Below are 20,093 nucleotides of genomic sequence, written 5' to 3'. Positions count from 1 at the left end.
TCTGCTTGATTCTGATGCAGCTCTGTTAGAAATGCAACATCTGAAGATATCCCAATCCCTCCGCACCACACGCTCCAGAGACCTCAACCTCATTACCACAATTAACAGAACATGCGGGAGGGACAGGTTCATAATCCAGAGACTGCCCATGCTATGGAACAGACTTTCCATACATGTCAAGCAGAGCATCTCACTGGCCCTCTTCAAGAGATTATGGGCTAGGCTTGTAAAGGCTCCAGGGCCATTAGCCTAGTACATACCTATGAAGCCTGCAATTATTATACTACCACCCCCCCAAGTGGGGGGGCAAGTTCTTAAAGATGTATCTGGAAAGTTCAGCACCAGAAAACTCTTCAAATACCAATATTTGACACACAATTATTTCAGTGTACTCAGACATGTACGCCAAGGAATGTGATGAGCTTTCCCAATAATAAGTTAACAGCTTCCAGCTGACTAATCACAACTGGTTGAGTTTACCCCTTTTCACAGCTTTTTACACTAGGCCTTTAAGCAACAGAAGGGATGTCATTTGTATGAGATTGTACTGCATTTTGGGAATATTGTCCCTTCCTCACTGTTGAGCAACCATGCAACTACTACATATATGTTTGGAGGAAGGGGTACAGGGAAGCTTGCCCCTACAAAAGAAAATTTCTTCAGTGCAGTGTACACAGCTTTTCCAGATTTCCAGCCCCCAAGGTAGGGGGGGGGGGGGGAGAAGGTCTTTCACGGCAAGTGAAGACCGAAAAAAAAAAAAAAAAAAAAAAAGGGTCTTTAATGCGGAACACAGTTCCACATTAAAGAACAGTAGCTCTGCACTAAACACAAAGCTTCTCGTGTTTAATGCATTGCAGTTCCGCATTCAACACAAGTAGCTCCATGTTTAGCGATTTTTGATTGGCCCATATACCGGCATATGGGCCAATCGCTAAACACGGAGCTTCTCATGTTTAATGCGGAACACAAGAAGCTCCGTGTGTTTAGCGATTTTTGATTGGCCCATATGCCAGGTATACGGGCCAATCAAAAAAAAAAAAAAAAGCGGAGGCTGGCCGGGATTTAAACCGGCAGGGCGGGACTCGGGATCAGGCTGCTGATCTCGGGACAGTCCCGCCCAAATAGGGACGTCTGGCAACCCTGAGTGTACGTCAGTTCTGTTCTGATCAATAATTATTTTTCCAGTAACCATGTCTCCAAGTATTCATATGGAAAACCAAAATACAGTAAATTAAGAAGAAAAAAAGAGCATTCAAAAGCTGATGAAACTGATACTGTCATATAATTTATTAAACAATAAACTGTTTTAAAAACAATACTAAAAATACAACCTATTTAAAAATTAGCAAACACTTGTCTTTCATGTATTTCACCACCGTTACTACCTGGAAAATGTAAAAAAGATTATGCCTATTAGTCAGCTGAATTATGCAGGCAATGTATTTGCATAAAGTATGAGAACCTTGAGTCACTGACATATTCAAAGGACGTAGGGACCCCTGTACCGCTGTTGTACATCCTAGAATGTAACAGGAAAATAGTAACAGCTCAATATGCCACATGGTCCCTCAATGCCAAGCAGAACAATATTCAGCTCATGATTTTTGCTGTACTGCTTTAACCCACTTACATACAGTACAAGACAGCAGATGAAGTATATAAGAAGTCTGAAAACTCCATTGCCCCCCTCCTAACCCCCCAGGACCTCCAGAGATGTTAAATCTTACCAACTACATGCAAACTGAAGAGAAAAAAAAACACCATCAGGACAAGTTCAGTTTCTTGGGACCTCAGGTCCTAGATATAACCCAAGCAGGATTTTCTATGAACCTAAGGAATGAGAGTGGAAAATCTAGCTAGGACAGTACAAGACAATAACTAAACACCTTCAATATGTTTCTTATTCTTCACAAATGTACCAATATACTGACCTCCAAAAGTTCATCTGATGTTGGTCTGTCCTGTGGAATCTTCTGAAGGCAAGAGTCTACAAAATTACGGAAATAGTCCGACCTAAAAAAGGAGAAAAAAGTTTTGTTTCTGCTGGTTATTTCATCACAAAAGCAGAACATTTGTAACCTGCAAAGGATTCAAGGAGCATGTCAAAACATCCTATGATCAATGAGGACGAATGTCCAATGCAGGGCATCTGATTTGTCCATATAACACTTAAGTGTGCCTTCACAGTCAAATCTACACGCAAAATTGCAATCACTACTACTTCAAGTCTTCTTTCTTATTTGGAATCTTGTGTAGCCTGTTCGAATCAATACAACTATATCCCCGTTTTCAGGCTTCTTTCCTTAATGATTATTTTATTTTTTAAATATTCACTCCTCCAGCCTTCTCCCACCATGCACACCCTCAGTCTGTACTTCCCAGCTCCATGCTCACCCATTCCCGAATCCCAGAAATGTAACCATTCTGGCTACCCAAGGCCTGACCTGAAAATGGATGTAAACTATGACTCCACGGGAAGTCAAGCTCAATAGTACTCACTGTTAGGCCCAGGGAATGAGATCTAGAATGAATTTGTATTTAAATACATTTAAAACAAATGTTTACTAACGGGATTGACCTAGAGAAAGTTTACAGACAGCTGAAGATAAGACTGTTTTGCATTAAAAGCCTGTATTTACACAAGCTTTTTTCCTCTCTTTACTGCTACAAAATAATGTTCAGAAATATAAAAGTACTAATTACAGGACAAAAGAATGCAAGCAGAATGACAGACTAATAAAAGATTTATGAGAGCAGATAACTGCACTACAAGAAGAGAGCAAAACTACAAAGCATTCTAATGAGAAAAAAATACTGATCAAGCAAAACAAATGGACTGATGAAATAAATTGAAAAACAAACCTCTAATTTTAGCTAAAACAGTAACACAAGGCTATTGCCCTCACACCCAAAGACTGCTCCATATGAAAAAAAAACAAACGACTCCCTTTGAAGCATCCAAGACAATTCACTTGCAGTGGCTAGGCCTAGACTTAAACTTGCTACTGGAGAAAAAGCCCTTTCAGAAACAGGACCTGCCATGTGGAACCAACTATCTGCAGGCATAAGAAACCTTGACAATGTATTTGCTCTCAAAAGAATATTAGGCAGCATCTACAAAAGGAATCCATGTGTACCTGCTTTCATGACATTGGCTAGTGGCTACATTTTACTCATCTGCAAACCATTCATCCTACTTATTTTGCTTTGCTAATACTGAAAAGGTTTTCTTACATTTAATCTCCTGTAACTGGCTTATTAAATAACTTACTGTTGGTTAATTGTTGATGTACTTTATACCAGAGTTACGAATGAAAAGGGTCATTAGACTAGCTCACATACCTGGTTATTAAATTGTAAAATAGAAAAAAAAAAATGAAGTATTAATTTCATGAAGGGATAACAACCTGGAAAAGTAAAACTGTGAGGAGGGGGTTCCTATTTACCCTTCGCTAAGTTACCAATAAACAAACATTAGGCTGCTGCAGAATTAAAAAACATTTAAGTAACATCAGTGCTCAATTTCATGCATGATACAGATTTTAATGTTATTAGCAATTTTTAAACATGCAGAACTGTAGAGTAATTCCCTCCAGTGTAATAAACCTGCAGAATGAAAGCTTCATGTACAGACAGTGATTTGAAGTAATGGAAGAACAGTGCATACCTCCTGCTTAACACCCAAAAATCCTGAAGAACAATCATGGTCCTGCTGGCTTTTGGGGTTTTACGCAGGTGGTGTCAGAAAAGTTACTACAGGTAGGAGTGGCTTGTGGCAGCGAAGTATTGATAGCGACATCATTTTTTGATTCTTCGATGTCTGCTGCTCTTTTCACTGTGAAGCAGAATTCACCAAGCATTGGACTATTCACCCACTAATAGGGAACTTAAGCTGGGATTAGACTGTCGTGAGGCAGGTTAGTTTTACCCTACTGATATGTTGTGGCAATAGTAATCCTGCTCAGTACAACAGGAACCACAGGTTCAGACATTTGGTGCATGTGCTTGGCTGAGGAGGCAACGGTGTGAAGATTCCATCTGTAGGCTTATGACTGAATACCTCTAATTCAGAATACCACCTAAACACAATGATACTGCAGTGCCACAGATCTAGAGTTGGCCAGGGATAGCTGGCTGCAAGGTCAGTGAGGAGTGCTGCTCGTCACTGGGTCAGAGTGTGGATGGAAGGGGGCTGCCTCTCTCCAGCAGTGCACCACACATTTGTTGGAAACTGGGTGCTAAACCAACCAATAATTGGACAATAATTAACCAATCATAATGGGCCAAATAAGAGAAATAGTTTATAGATAAACTGGTGTCCTGACAACAGAAAGAGCAACTTCCTTTATGCTTACAACTGAAGACATAAGATTGGTTAGAATTATGGTGTGTGGAGATCGATTACTATACAGCAACTGAATGACTTCTATGGTGAAAAGATTACAGTCCTGCCCATTTTGACCAAGACAGACATGCTGAACATACTTGTGGAACATGCATATTAAGTTTTCTTTATCCAGTGTAGGTTAGTCTGATGGGTGGCCGACGAGACAACAGGGACATGCTGAAGACGGATAATGAAAACAGAACAGATTAAGTGTGCAAGTAAAGGAGTTTGATTACACTAAAAAAGGGACTTCACTACTAGGAAGAAAGTGTATTCCAGTCGTGTCAATTGTGTTTTAACAACTCTCAGACAATGGTTTATGTTGGTAGCATTTAGAAAAGCATGACAAAGGAGATTATAAGTTCCTCACCCAGTGTCTGTTAAACTGAAGGTGGTGTCTGGTTGAAGCAGAGGCATGATACATAAGTGTGGAAAGTGGACAGCTGAAGTTTGACTGCACCATAACTCATACACAATACATGACATAATAATGATGCTGCCCCCTTCAGGTTGAACTCTCAGTGGGTAAAGGAAGAAAAAATGCACTAGTCTGACACTGGTTAATATGCTATAATATTAGGTAAAGTCAGTGAAAGATGAAGGATGAAGAGAAGATACAGGTATATTTTCGACACAAAAGTGACACAGGCAATGTAACAAGGGGCATGTTTGATGATGGGAGCATTTTATGGGAAAGAGATTAGGAATCACTGTATAATAAGCAAAGAATTTAGAACAGCAGTAACAAAAAGATTACAGAACGTGATTATGAAATGGTCAGCTGCTAACAGTGAGAACGTTTAAAGAATTGAAGACTGAAGGGCTTTAACTAAATAAATAGTACACCCATCTTTCACCCCGGATAAGAAAATGTCTGGAATAAGAATAAAGAAATTCTGGAAGTGTGTTACATAATTTTTCTACCACATAACCAATACCATTGCCTCTCATCCTACACACACTGAAAATAGGACCAAAAGTCCTTAAAAAGTAGGAACATTCAGTTAAAAATGTGAACATCTAATTAGCATAAAACTTGAATTAGCTAGTAGCACACAACTCATTCCACTTGAAGTAGGAATGTGTCATAATACTGAGAAACACATGCTTAAAAATGGGCAAAAATGCTAGAAAAAAATATAAGCACATTATCAGAGAGACTGTAAAATCTGCAGACTTTAATGAACTGTATTGCAGAATTCTACCACACAATGTCATTTATTTTTGCTTCATAAAAAAGGAGATGCAAGACATGCTCTCTTTCTTTACATTATTGTTGCCACTAGTATGCTGGTCATGAAGTGTGGCTTTCTGTGTACTAAATCGCTTCAAATGTCACACGTGATGAAGGGGACTCGGAAAATTGAATGAAAAAGTAAACAAGTCTAAAAAATAGTGTCTTTTTTACTATGTTGTACGTTACATACACAACGTAATGTGTGAGGTAATACACCATAACCAAAGACAATGGAATAACAAGACCACTACTGCAATAAACCTTATACTTGGCATTACATGCAGGTAGACATCAACTTTTAAGGCCCATCTTTAAAGACAATTGGACATAGCTTAGTAGTAAGAGAATGCATTTGAAACTTGCAGAATTATGTTATTACGGAGATGACAACAGCACCAGAGAGAGAGGGCAAAAGCTGTTGTCATTAAGAGAATTAGAATAAAAGTAATGCAATGAAGCAATACAGATGGGACAGGTGGAAATACTGCATTATAAATAAAACTGTCTAATGCAATAACCGCAACTAAAATGCTGCTTTTCAAAAAATACAATAAGCTGACCAACTGAAGGTCTTTGAAATGCCTTCAGTATACTGAACCAGTTTGGAAGCTTTTTTTTTAATCAGTGGCATGTTTGTGTTTTGCCATTTCAAATAACCTTCAGTGAACACACTGCTCAATCAGTGTAGGAAAATGTTTTTGTTGCCTGTTTCAAAAATACAAGTCCATTACCTTTAACTGCTATTTTCAAAGTGGTTAAAAATTTGCAAAAAAATTAATTTAGCAAAATATCTAAAAAAAAGAAGTTATGTATTCACCATAACATTCCATCTGAGTAGTAGTACTTCATTTGTCATCAACCTGTGGGTTCCCACATGCATATTGGATCCAGCTTGGCCACATATCCAGCATCTGATCCAAAATCAAAGCACCTCCCCTTACTCATAATGCTCCTGACTCCTTCCTCCCTTCAGATCAAGTTTGCTGCCCAATCCAGTACCATCACCTGACCCAACAGAGACTTGTCTGTACAAGAAACTAACCTCCGTTATTCTTAGGAAGCACCAACAGTTCACACAAGGCCAGGGGAAGGAGGGAGGGATGGTTGAAGACAAATGAACAACTCCTCAGATGGAAAGTTATGATGAGTACATAGCCTCTTTATCTGAAGTAATTGTCTTCATTTGGTCTTCAACCTGTGGGACAGAGTCCCCAGCTACCAGACACCTGGGAGGCCCTCATGGAAGAATATTCTGGAGCACAGCAAAGCCAAAGGATGCCCTGTTCCTGGATACAATGCCCAATTTATAATGTGAGATGAAGGTATGGAATGAGGACCAAGTGGCCACAGAACAAATATCTAATGAAACGTTGGACCAGAAAGCTACTGACTTGACCTGGTGGAATGTGCTTTCACCTGATTTGGCAGGGAAATCCCCCTGGCTGAATACACCCAAATGATGCACTGAGAAATACAATGGAAGATGGTAACTTTAGAGATTGGTTTCCCTAAAAAGGTTTTGGAGTAAGATATGAACAGCTGGTCAGATTTACGAAAGGTTTTTGTCCTGTGCAAGTAGAAACATAACTGTCTGTGCATGTCGAGTAAATGCAATTTGTATTCTCCCTTGTTTTGAAAATTTGGAAAGACAACTGGGAGGTTGATTACTTGATTAATGTTGGCCTCTGAAGCTACTTTAGGTAGAAAGGATGGAGTACATTACATTATTGAGTACAATGCACCAACTGGAATGTACCTGGCTAGACATCTCCAGCAGCTGGAGAAACTACAGAGGTACCTAACCAAGAGGATTACTGACCTCAAACAGTTGCCCTATGCAGCACGATTGAAAAAGCTAAGACTGTTCTCTGTTGCATACCGCTTTCTCAGAGGCGATCTCTGTCTAACGTACAGAGCCATGTCCAACCCAAAATTGTTGAACATGCTCCATCTTAGCGAAACCAAATCTACTCGAGCTACAAGCTCTAGGGATATAAACCTCAACACAACAATGAATAGAACACGCTGAATGGATAGATTCCCTTCGCAGAGACTTCCCTTACTATGGAACAGGGTCCCGATCCACATAAGACAGAGCCCCTCACTATCACTCTTCAAGAGGAACCTTGATGAGTGGACGGGTAACAGAAAGTTCACACTGGGGATCACACCAACAGCACTACTAGATAGGGGCCAAGGGTACTAGCTGCTAGTACAAGGGTCTAGGAAACTACTAAAAGGGCGGTGAATACCGCACGTGGCTGGGCTAATATATGCCTTCAGGCAGATAGCCCAGTACCAACCTATGAACCTATTAGTATGCAAAGACACCCTGTCATTATGAAAAAATCATATAAAGGGCTTTGATCGATAGAGCTTGAAGTTCCGAAACTCTCCAGGCAGAAGTAATGGCAACAAGAAAGGCAGTCTTCCAGGATAGAAATTGCATATCCACTGAAGCTGCTGGTTCAAAGGGATGTGAGACCAAGGCTTTAAGTACTAGGGTAAGATCCCATGGTGGTGTAAAGTCTTTTACCGGGAAGGCCTTACAAATCTCTGAAGATGTTAAGGAAGCCATATTATCCCCCACATGATAATTACAAATTGCCGCAAGTTGAACTTTGACTGCAGAAAAACTGACACCTTGTTGAAAAATTCCAGATAAAAATTCCAACACCGCAGAAACTGGAGCCATGAAAGGATCTAATGCATGCTGAGGGGCCCTGATAGAAAAACATTTCCAAGGAGCACACTTTGCTGGTGGAAGACTTATGAGCCGCCACTAGAATTCTTTTGATGGGAGAGGATAATCCAGGAGTCCTGACTATCATGGGAACTGCAGCAGCCAAGCAGTAAGTTTAGACTGTCCAGGTCTGGATGGGAAATCCCTGAGGGATAAGATATGAGATCCGGAATTGGATCCAAAGTCCATGGTTGAGCCACCAGATGAAAGCTCAGAGAGGGAAACCAGACTTGGCGAGGCCAGAATGGGGCATTAAGGATAACTAAACTCTCCAGCCTGCAAGCTTTCTGAAGACATTTTGATACTAAGGGAAGAGGAGAATAAGCATACAGAAGACCGGGGGCCAAGCATTAATCAGAGCGTCTCTGGGGGGTGAAGAACTCGCTGCATTTCACGTTGGAAAGAGAAGCAAATAGATTGCAGCAAGGCTGACCCCACTTATGAAAGATCTGCTCCGCTACTGAAGGATTCAGAGACCACTCCACTAGAATGTTGGATCTCAATGGAATGTGCGTTGCCACCAGAAAATGGCCAGTGGATATAGCCCATTCCCATACTCTTACGGCCTCACGACATAGGGGATATGATCTAGTTCCCCCCTGTTTTTTGACGTACCAGACCACCGACACACTGTCCGTCTGCATAGCAATAGTTCCTGAAGGAAGATGGGCATGGAGAGCCTGTAACACTAGAAGCACCACCTTCATCTCCAGGATGTTGATATGCAAATTGGTCTCGTAGTGGGACCACGTGCCTTGAACCGTCCTTCCCGAGCACTGCCCTCCTCCCACCCTGGCTGGGAGGCATCTGTAGTCACTGTAGCCATGGGAAATGGTGGGAGGAAAGGACGTCCCCGAACCAGGTCCGAGGAAAGAATCCACCACCGGAGAGAGTCCCTGCACACTTGAGAGATTGGGACAAGGTGAGTCAACGGAAGATGTAACGAGGACCACTGTACTGAAAGTGTACACTGAAGGATCCGCATGTGAAGAGGCACCAAGGGCAAGAGATTGATCGTGGCCGCCATGGACCCCAATGCCTTTAATACTATTTCCGCTGTCAGATACTGAGTTTGAAGAACGCAAAAAACATGTAGCTTCAGACTGCATATTCTGTCTGGAGTAAGAAACACTCTGGTTTGAATGGTGTCTAATTGTGCCCAAATGAAGGCTAATGCTTGGACAAGGGTCAGAGATTATTTTTTGAGATTGATGGCAATGCCTAACCCAAGAAAGGAATCCCTTGTTTGACAAAGTTGATGCCTGGAAGGGGCAAAGAGGAGCCAATCGTCCAGGTAGGGAAATACCTGAATCTCCGGGAGTCTCAGGTGAGCCGCTACTACTGACATTACTTTGGTAAACACCCTGGGGGCTGTGGTGAGACCAAAGGGGAATGCTCTGAACTGATAATGATTGGCTCCTAGCCAGAAGCGGAGAAACCTCCAAGAGTGTCTGCCATATCTTGATATGATATTACACATCCTGGAGGTCGATTGAGCAGATCCAATTGTTCTGCAGGAAGGGCAGGATAGACTGAAAGGTGACCATCCAGAATTTCGCCTTGCCCACAGACATGTTCAAGGTGGATAGATCCAAAATGGGTCTTAGGTCCCTTGTTTTCTTTGGCACCAAAAAGAACCTGGAATAAATACCCGATCCAGAGTGGTCTAGGGGGATGGGCTGGATGACTCGCTTTCTTAGCAGCTTTGCAATTTCCAGTGCTGCATCCTCCCTGTGCGCAGGTAGAACGTCCGGGAGGTGTTTGGGCGGTAGAGGTGGCTCAAGGAAGGGGACTGAATAACCTCTGGATATAATTTGTAACACCCAACGATCTTTTGTGATGGACTCCCACTCTGTTAGGTGCAACTTAAGACAGGCCCCGACTGCCTACAGAGACGAGCAGTCGGGCAACCCTTCAGGGATGGTGAGCAGGTCTGTCCAAGAAAGGTTCTCGAGACCCGTAATTTCTCATACCCTCTCTGCCTCTAGGGAGACGTCTATCAAATCCCCCTCTACCCCTGGGGGAAAGTGAGCCCTGAGTGTCTCGGGGAAAATTCTGAGATTTCCAAAACCACATCTTCTTGGTCCCTCACTGATTCCTAGAGAAGGATCACTGAGGGGCCGAAAAGCGGATTCCGATGGCAGACAGTCTTCCCACCCTTCTCACTGAACTAAAGTCTCACATACCGACTTCCCAAACAGGGAAGAACCGCCATACAAGGCATTGGTAAATGATGTCTTGTATGGTTCCGAAAACTGACAGAGCCGGAGGCAGGAGTATCACCTGATGGCAACACCTGCACCAGCTGCCCTAACGGCTCCTTTGGTTACATGGGAGAGGAGGCACATATAGGTGTTTGCAACTGATTTTAGAGTGGCCATATGAGCAGAGAAAGTCTTCTTGCCCTCTGCCAACATGAAATCTGGGATCGACTCAGCAATCTCCTTAACTAAGTCTCACTGCAACTGAATCGCATGTGTCATGTAATTCAGCACCCGAACAGAGAAAGTTGCTGAAGCGTACACCTGATTTCCGAAACAGTCCATTGCCCTTAACTCTCGGTCAGGAGGGTGGACCGTAGAGCCCTCCTGAGCATGCTCCTTCTTAGTGGCAGCTGCCACCACCATGTCATCAACGGATGATCCCTTATTCCAATATAATCTATCTGAGGGGGGTTCAACACCTTATCCAGATGTTTGGGAATGGGCTCCACAGTGTCCAGTTCTTTCCATGCCTGAGATGTAATGAGCTCCACTAAAGGATCTGCAGGAGGGGACACCTAGCAAGTATAGGGTCCTGCACCAAATGCCTCAAGGAACACATTCTTCAGAGGTAGGTTTTTGGGCAGACCACACCCTCACTGGTGAAGGAGTTCCAGGATATCTCCGAAAGGGGCAACCTTGGGAGAGTGACCAGGGAGAATCTTCTCCCTCCAAAATGGTGTCTTCAGTGAGAGACTCCAGTAGGGAGTTTAAGTGCCTCCTTTTGCATGTACGTTTGTGAGGGATCGCCTAAGTGGGGATCTCTGGGGAGGACTCAACGGCTTGCTGTTCCCAACTGGAAGCTTCCTGAAGCAAAGTGGCGGCAGGCTGTCCTTGAGATGACAGAAAGTACAGTTGTGTACACTTACCATAAATGTAGATGTTTAAGTGTATTCACTGTTGCAGTCATCATACTTGGGTTATCTGCCTGCAGGTAGCCTTCAGTCAGGCCTTAATACCAGAGTATTGGGATTTCCTCTTCGGCTGTTATTGCCTCTTCCATGACATCGGGGGTATAAAAACATGCAGCAGAAGCCATTACATCAGTTTTTCTTGCCCTAGATGTCAGGAGCCCCCAAAACAGGAAGCAATTACATGGTGTGGAACACCTCCAGTAAAAAGTAAATACCACTGCCATAAGATATGGCCAAAAAACAGGATAGGTAGAAAGTATAGAAATGTCAGGAGGCTGGAGGGAGGGTAACCAGGACTGCAACAGTAAATACACTCGAACATCTAAATTTATGGTAAGTGTACACAACTGTACTATGTTCTTCATGTTTCACTGTTGCAGTCATCACACTTAGGTTGATTCCCAAAGCTGAGGAAGGGTGGAAGCAGTCAAGAAGCATTAGGGTTGGCTAGAAGGCCTTGCAAGACTGCTGTAGCAAATCCAGCTCTGGATTTAGAAGAGATAGGCAAGTGGTAATGCTTGGTGAAGGTGTGTACAGAACTCCAGGTTGCAGCTTCCAGGATGTCCCTGTTTGGACTCCCCTGAGAAATGTTGTACAGGTTGAGGTAGCCCTAGTGGAATGGGTTCTGATTCCCTGTGGGGTAGGTTTTCCATGGGGTTTGTAGTAGAAACGGATGCAGTGTGCTATCCATTTGGAGATGGCTTGCTTTGAAATGGCTTTGCCCTCTGCCCCTGTAACAAGGCTGACTAGCAGCTGGTCAGATTTTCTGAAAGGGTTAGCCCTGTCAAGGTATAACCTAAGCTGCCTGTGCATGTCCAAGGAGTGCAGGATCCATTCCCCTTTATTCTGAGGATTAGGGAAAAAGGTTGGTAAATGGATGAATTGGTTTAAAGCCACACTAGATACCACCTTGGGCATAAATGATGGGTTAAGTCTTGAGGGAAACCCTGTCCGCATGGAAGATAATGAAGGGTTCCACAGCTATAAGGGCCTGCAACTCAGACACTCTTCTTGCTGAAGTGATGGCGAGAAGTAAGGTTGTTTTCCAAGAGAGGAATTTTAACTCTGCTGTAGCAGCAGGCTCAAAGGGGGCAAGCATGAGCTTCTCTAGTACAAAGTTAAGGTCCTAGGCTGGAGTGGGTGTTTTCCTCAGGGGTCTAAGATTGTTAGTTCATCTCAAGAACTGTTTGACCAGAGGGTGAGAGAAGAGGGGTGGCTCAGTATTGTAATGAGCTGAGATGGCACAGGCATGAATCTTAACAGAAGGGAAGGATAGGCCTTTGTGGAGCAGTTCTGCTAGATAATCTAGGATTTGAGGTAAGGTGGGCACAGTTGTGTCCTTTCCCTGAAACTGGATCCAAGAACAGTATGTTTTCCACTTTTCTGACTAGGAATTCCTAGTACTAGGCCTCCTGGCCGCAAGGATGACATCCAGCACCTATTTGCTGAGGGTTGCTGGCAATGCATTCATGGAATGAGCCAGGCTGCTAATTTCAGGGTTTGCAGCTAAGGGTGCAAAATCTGGCCCTCCTGCTGGGACAGCAGGGAAGGGGTCTGATTGCAGGTGGCACTGCTGTCAGACTGCGTAAAAATGGGTACCAGTGCTGGCGTGGCCAGTCTGGTGCAATCAGGATTGTCCTTGGCCTGTCCTGTTTGATCTTGAGAAGTACTTTCGAGAGGAGGGGGCAGAGGGGGAAAGGCATAGATTGAGAGGTTTTTCCCATGTAAAGGTTACGGCATCCACTTTCCATGCTTGGCTGTGGGGAGTTCTGGAGCAGAATTTGCTCAACTGATGGTTCTGGTGGGAAGCAAAGAGGTCCACCTCTGGTGTCCCCCACCTGTGGATTAGAAGCTTGAATGAGTTGAGTTCCAGTTTCCACTCGTGTGGGTCCATTAGAGTTCTGCTCAAGTCGTCCGCCACTGAATTTTGTTTGCCTGGCAGGAATTGAGTTTGCAGGTGCACTTGGTTGCTCAAGGCTGTTTTCCACAGAGCCACGGCTAACCTGCAGAGTGGGTAGGAATGAGTTCCCTCCTGCTTGTTTATGTACCACAAAACTGTGGTGTTGTCTGTCTTTATCAGGAGCTGTCCTGGAAGGATAAGGTATTTGAAGGCTGTCAGTGCATTCTCTACAGCTAACATTTCTTTTTGATTGATATGCAGGTGCATTTGTCTTGGGCTCCATTTGCCTTGAATGTATTTGCCTGCCATGTGAGCCCCCCATGCACTGTCTGATGTGTCTGTTGTCAGGGTTTGGGCGGCGATGGGTTGAGTGAAAGGGAGTCCCTCATTGTGGTAGCAGGCCTCTGCCCACCAAAGGAACTCTGTCCTTAGGCAAAGGAATGATAGGAATCACTGTTTCCAGGTCCTGAGAATGTTGACACCGGAGACTTTAAGTACCATTGAAGTTTCCTCATATGCAGTCTTGCATATGGAATTAGAAGAATGCATGAGGCCATGAACCCTTGGGCTTGCAGTATTTTTCTTGCAGATAGCTGGGTTTGGGTGGACAGTAGTTTGAAGTAGTTTTTCAAATAAACCTGGTTTTCTGGAGTGAGGAATGCCATCTGGGAAGTTGTGTTCAAGCTAGCTCACAGAAATACAATTTTCTTGGCTGGGTACCAGATGTGATTTCATTTTATTGATGGTATACCCCAGAGAAGTTAGGAGTCTCTTTACAAATGTCAGGTGCTGAAGTAGCAATTCCTGACTGTCCGCCTGAATCAGACAATCGTCCAAATATGGGTAAATTTGAATTTTTCTCTGCCTGCAGTATGCAATGGCTGGAGCCAGGCATTTTGTGAATACCCAGTAGATAAGCCAAAGGGAAGTGCAGAGAGCTGATAGTACATAGAGCCTGCCCTGAAACAGATATTTTCTGCAAGATTCCCTTATGGGGATGTGCAGATAAGTTTCCTTTAAGTCTAGGATGACCAGCCAGGAGTCCTTGGCTAGCATAGGAAGCAGCTGTTGGAGAGTAAGCATTTTGAATTTTGGAGAGGAGAGGGCGCCAAGAGTTTTCTTTTCTGGGTACCAGAAAGAGTCTGGAGTAGAAACCATCTCCCCTTTGCTCTGTTGGAACAGGTTAATAGCCCTGATACTGAGAAGAGAAAGTACTTGCTTTTGGGCCCCTGCCCACTGGTTGGGGGGGAGGTCTGGCAATCCACTTGGGGTTGGCAGTGAGTGGAAGTTGAATCTGTATCCCTGGGATACAATGTTTAAGACCCATATGTCCTGGGTAATGTACTCACAGTTTTTGCATGCAGGGAGAGTTTTCCTCCTAGGGGTGCAAGTACTTGGGCATGGTTGGGAAAGATGAAGGACAAGTCACTGTGAAATTTTTCCATAACAGGGTGGCTTACCACTCCCTGTTTCTGGGGTGGGAGCACTCCATTGTTTAGATCTGTGCATACCTCGAGACTGCAGCCTTGGTGGTCTGCTGCCCCTGGGTTTGGACTGAGAAGGTCTGGGAGGGACTGGAAAGGACCAGTTTTTTGAAGGCCAATGCCTACTGAATCTAGGTGGCTGTACCTGTAGGAAATCTTTAACAGTTTGCATAGATTTAGCTTTTTCCTCCACCTTTTTAAGAACTTTTGCTTAAGTGCCAAACAAACGTTCTTGGTTTAATGGAGCATCTAGTAAGTTTGCTTTGACATGGTCTGGCAAGATTTGTCCCTTCAGCCAAGCATGCCTTCTAAGAACAGACCCAGTGACAGCAGCCATGCAAGATGCTTTTAAGGCATTAAAACCACACTGCAAAGTATGTTTTCCAACTTGGTTTGCAGAATGCATTAACTCTTGTAAATCTTTATGTTCTGCACAATCAGGAATCAATTTTTTTTGTTTAATTAGTTCCACAATATGCTGCTGGTACTTCCAACATGTGAAACTGGCAATTTAAAGCCCTGATGGCAAGAGTTGCAGAAGTATATACCTTCTTTCCCCATCTGTCTAAAGCCCTAGAATCCCTGTCCGAAGGGGTAGGGTTTTTGGCTGTAGTAGCCTTAATACATTTAGGTCCCTGGGAAATGGTCTCTGGATCCGCAGTGGGATTTTTAAATAGAAATCTGTGAGAGTCAGGTACTCAGTAGTACGTCAGGCTTTCTAGGAGCTGGTGGCAAAGTATCAGGGTAAGACAGGAGTCCATGAAGACATCATCTACAACTTCCAGAACAGGGGGGATTGCTAAAGGCCTGTGCTGAGGCAAGTTTAAAAATTCCCTAAGTCTCTTTTTGGACTGTGGGTAGTCCTGGCACTCCCAGCAAAAATGCTCTCTGAGGGTATGCAGGGTTTCACCGAAAGAAAAGTCCTCTGGGTGGGAGGCACAGGGAATGGAATCCTCTGCATCTGAATCCTCATAGGTAGATAAGGGTATGCCATGGTAATCTGAGGGGTCAGAGTCATTGGACTCATGATCTGTAGAATCAGAAGGAAAATCAATTCGTCTTTTAGAGGGGGAAGGCTGGCTTCCCCTAATTAAAGTAATAAGGTCTTCAGCCATTCTAAGCATTTGTTTCTGTGGCATGGGAACTTGAGAGTGCGCTTTGGTCGTCTGTTTCCTAGGCGTAGTGCAAACTCTGGGCCCGAGAAATTCGGTAGTTGTATTCAGAAACAAAGTAGTCAGTTTAATATGAACATCGGAAGGTCTGAATACACCCTCAGAAGCCAGTGCCTGCACAGCGGCTCCGGACCCATCCAAAGTAGACACACCCGCAGGTTCCATAGTCGAAGAAGCATCTCGCGGCTTACCACACTGAATGGGTCTCAGTAGAAACCTGGAATCTGTAGAAGTGGGTATCAGGGGCTGCGAAAGCACCCGAGTACCGGCGGACTGGCAACTAGCAGAATGGAAGAGTTGGAAGTTTTGGACCTATATGGTCTGTCTCTGTCTTTATCCTTATGTTTTTTTGGAAGATCGGTAGTCGGATGGCTTATCGAAGCCACTTCGGAATACAGAGAACGAGAGCAGAAGAATTTAGCAACAAAGATAGCTCAACGATCAATAGTTCACGCGTTGAACAGGGCACAAAAAGTACAGTTTTGTACCTACCATAAATGTAGATGTTCGAAGATCCACATTGCTGCAGTCCTTACATATGGGTAGTCCGCTGTCCTCGGTCGGCCCGAATACCAAAGTATTAGGCTGACGTCGGTCATGGGCGCTCAGATCTGACATCAGAGCGTCAGGGTATTAAAGCGCATGACCAATGTCATATCCTCAGTCTTTTCTTGCCCCAGATGTCAGAAGGCCCTAAAGAGAAAGGCCACAGCCAAAAATAGAATACTTCCCAAAAGGCATGTACAAATAACAGCTACCACCCCAACCATACAACCATTCCAAACTACAGAGGGGAAGGAGGGAGGGTAAATTGGACTGCAGCAATGTGGATCTTCGAACATCTACATTTATGGTAGGTACAAAACTGTACTATGTTCTTCATCTCACATTGCTGCAGTCCTTACATATGGGTAGAATCTCAAAGCAGAGGTAAAGGGAGGCTGGCAAAATCATAAAGCATTGGGAGCTGCCAAAATGCCCTGTAAGATTGCAGTGGCAAACCCAGCCCTAGATTTGGAATAAAGAGGAAGGTGGTAATGTTTAGAAAAAGTATGCACTGAACTCCAAGTAGCTGCTTCCAAAATGTCTTTAGTAGCTACTCCCCTTAAAAAAGCTGTAGAAGTGGCAGTAGCCCTAGTGGAGTGAGGTCTGATTCCAGCCGGAATCTCCTTACCATGATGAGAATAACAAAAAGCAATACAAAAGCCAATCCACTTAGAAATAGTTTGTTTTGAAATTGGTTTCCCCTGAGAACCCAAAGCAAAAGAAACAAACAACTGCTGAGACTGTCTGAACCCTTTAGTCCTGCTCAAGTAATAACGCAACTGCCTGTGAATATCCAAAGTGTGCAGAATTTTCTCCACTTTATTTTGGGGATCTGCATAAAAAGTAGGCAAATGAATTGATTGGTTCAAGGCCACATTTGAAACCACTTTAGGCATAAAAGTAGGGTTAGTACGCAGAGATACCCTATCCTTATGAAAAATTAGGAAGGGTTCAACTGCCATAAGAGCCTGTAATTCAGAAACCCTTCTAGCAGACGTAATAGCCAACAAAAAAGCAGTCTTCCAAGTCAAAAACTTTAACTCAGCAGTAGCTGCAGGTTCAAAAGGAGGTAAAGTAAGTTTTTCCAACACAAAATTGAGATCCCAGGCAGGAGTAGGAGCTCTACATGGGGGTCTTATGTTCTTTGCCCCTCTAAGAAATTGCTTAAACAAAGGATGAGAGAATAATGGTGGGTCACAGTCATAGTGAGCAGAAATGGCTGCAGCATGAACTTTTATAGAGGAGAAAGACAAACCCTTGTCTAATAATTCTGTAAGATATTGAAGAGAAACACTTAAATCAGGCCTGGAAACATCAAAGCTCTTTGTTTTGCTCCAAATTAAAAATCTCCTCCATTTATCAGCATAAACTTTCCTTGTACTAGGCCTTCTGGCCTCCAAAATAACATTCAAAACTTGTTGTGGAAGCTGTGACCCTCCAGGTTCTAGAACAGAATATGCCAGGCTGTTAGATGCAGGGACTGAATCCTGACATTGAGGAAATGATTGCCCTCCTGAGACAAAAGGTGCGGAATCGAAGGCAAAGGCCATGGAGGCTCCCGTACTAAACTCCTCAGCAGAGGGTACCAGTGCTGTCGAGGCCAATCTGGAGCTATTAGAATTATGGAGGGCTTGTCTTGTCTGACCTTCAAAAGTACCTTGGGGAGGAGAGGCAGAGGCGGAAAGGCATAGACGTGAAGATTGCTCCAACTGAATGATAGAGCATCCACTTTCCAAGCTGTGGGATGAAACATTTTTGTGCAAAACTTTGGCAACTGGAAATTTAGTGGAGAAGCGAACAGATCTATGTCTGGAGTTCCCCATATCACTGTCAATTTTTGAAATACATGAGGATCCAATTTCCACTCGTGGGGATCCACTATCTGTCTGCTCAAAACATCTGCTAAGGAGTTCTGTGCCCCTGGCAGAAACCTTGCCTGAAGATTGAGGTGTAAACTGAGAGCAGTCTCCCAACAAAATCATTGCTTGCCTGCAAAGAGGGTACGAATGGGTTCCCCCTTGCTTGTTTATGTACCACATAACAGTTGTGTTGTCTGTTTGAATCAACACTTGTCCTGGGTGAAGTAAATCCTTGAAAGCCATCAATGCAAATTGGACTGCTAACATCTCCAAGTTGATATGTAAATGTTGAAGTCTGGCAGGCCACGTGTCTTGAACCCATTTTCCATTGAGGTGTGCTCCCCAAAGCCTTGTCCGAGGCATCTGTCGTTAAAATCTGACTCGCCTCTGGTCGGGTCACAGAGAGTCCCTTGTTTAGGTGACATTCCTGAGCCCACCACAAAAATTCCTTTTGAATGCAAGGTATTATTTGAATGACAGTGTCCAGATCTTGGCAGTGTTGTGTCCATACATTTTTGAGATACCACTGTAGCTTCCTCATATGCAGTTTGGCATTGGGAAGCACCAGAATACAAGATGCCATGAACCCCAAGGCTTGAAGGACTGTCCTTGCAGTCAGCCTGGACCGTAGAGACAATTGATGGAAGTAAAGAGTAAGGTTCTTTTGCTTGTCCGGGGTCAAAAAAGCCATCTGGGAAGCTGTATTCAGTCTCACACCCAGAAAGCACATTTCCTGAGAGGGTACTAGACTGGACTTTGTTTCGTTCACAGAATACCCTAGGCGCCTTAACACTGCCATCACATACTGTAGATGATGAAGAAGTTCGTACTTGTCTTGAGCAAGAATCAGGCAATCGTCCAAATAAGGATAAATTTGTATTCCTCTTAACCGTAAGAAGGCTATCACTGGAGCCAGAACCTTTGTGAACACCCTGGGCAGTAGATAAGCCAAAGGGCAATGCAGAGAACTGATAATGTAAAGTCCCAGCCCGAAAACGCAGGTACCTCCTGCAACTGGGCCTGATAGGAACATGAAGATAGGCCTCTTTGAGATCCAGAGTTACCATCCAGTGATCTTTGCCCAACAGAGGTAGAAGTTGTTGCAACATCAACATTTTGAATTTTGGAATGTCTAGGTATGTGTTGAGGATAGATAAATCCAAAATCGGCCTCCAAGTGTTTCCTTTCTTTGGTACTAGAAACAGGAGAGAATAAAATCCTAGGCCCACTTCTGACAGAGGGACCTGCTGTATAGCCCCCATTTGAAGAAGTAAAGAAATCTGCTTGTGAGCCTCTACCCTTTGCTGAGGAGGAACATCTGGCATGCCTTTGAAAGGAGGCAATGTATGGAAATAAAACTTGTAGCCTCGGTCTATAATGTCCAACACCCATTTGTCCTGGGTGACTAAAAGCCAGTTTTGCTTGAAGAGTGCCAACTTTCCTCCCAAAGGAGCTGCCAGACAGGAAGAATCTGGCAGCTAAAAATGCAGGTCATTGGGCCTGTTTACGAAAGGACTGGCCCCTGCCCTCACCTGTGGATTGTGCAGGTGAACTCCACGTTCTAGGCCTGAAAGTACTCTGAGCTCTGCC

General features: G+C 43.8%; 1 protein-coding gene across 1 annotated transcript in view; it reads right to left on the bottom strand.

Annotated features, from left to right (window-relative positions):
- The window catches only part of TAOK1 (TAO kinase 1), a 3,628,992-nt gene that overhangs the window by 1,899,575 nt on the left and 1,709,324 nt on the right, over nucleotides 1–20,093 (bottom strand). The window contains exon 11 of the mRNA XM_044054451.1: nucleotides 1,932–2,013. Coding sequence (XP_043910386.1) covers nucleotides 1,932–2,013 — 82 coding nt within the window. The remainder of the gene's footprint in view (nucleotides 1–1,931; nucleotides 2,014–20,093) is intronic.

Source organism: Protopterus annectens, chromosome 13.part0, assembly GCF_019279795.1.
Source record: "Protopterus annectens isolate FY-2018-M chromosome 13.part0, PAN1.0, whole genome shotgun sequence".
Taxonomy (NCBI): domain Eukaryota; kingdom Metazoa; phylum Chordata; order Ceratodontiformes; family Protopteridae; genus Protopterus; species Protopterus annectens.
Note: the sequence above shows the minus strand (reverse complement) of the source record. Positions and strands in the feature narration are given on the sequence as shown.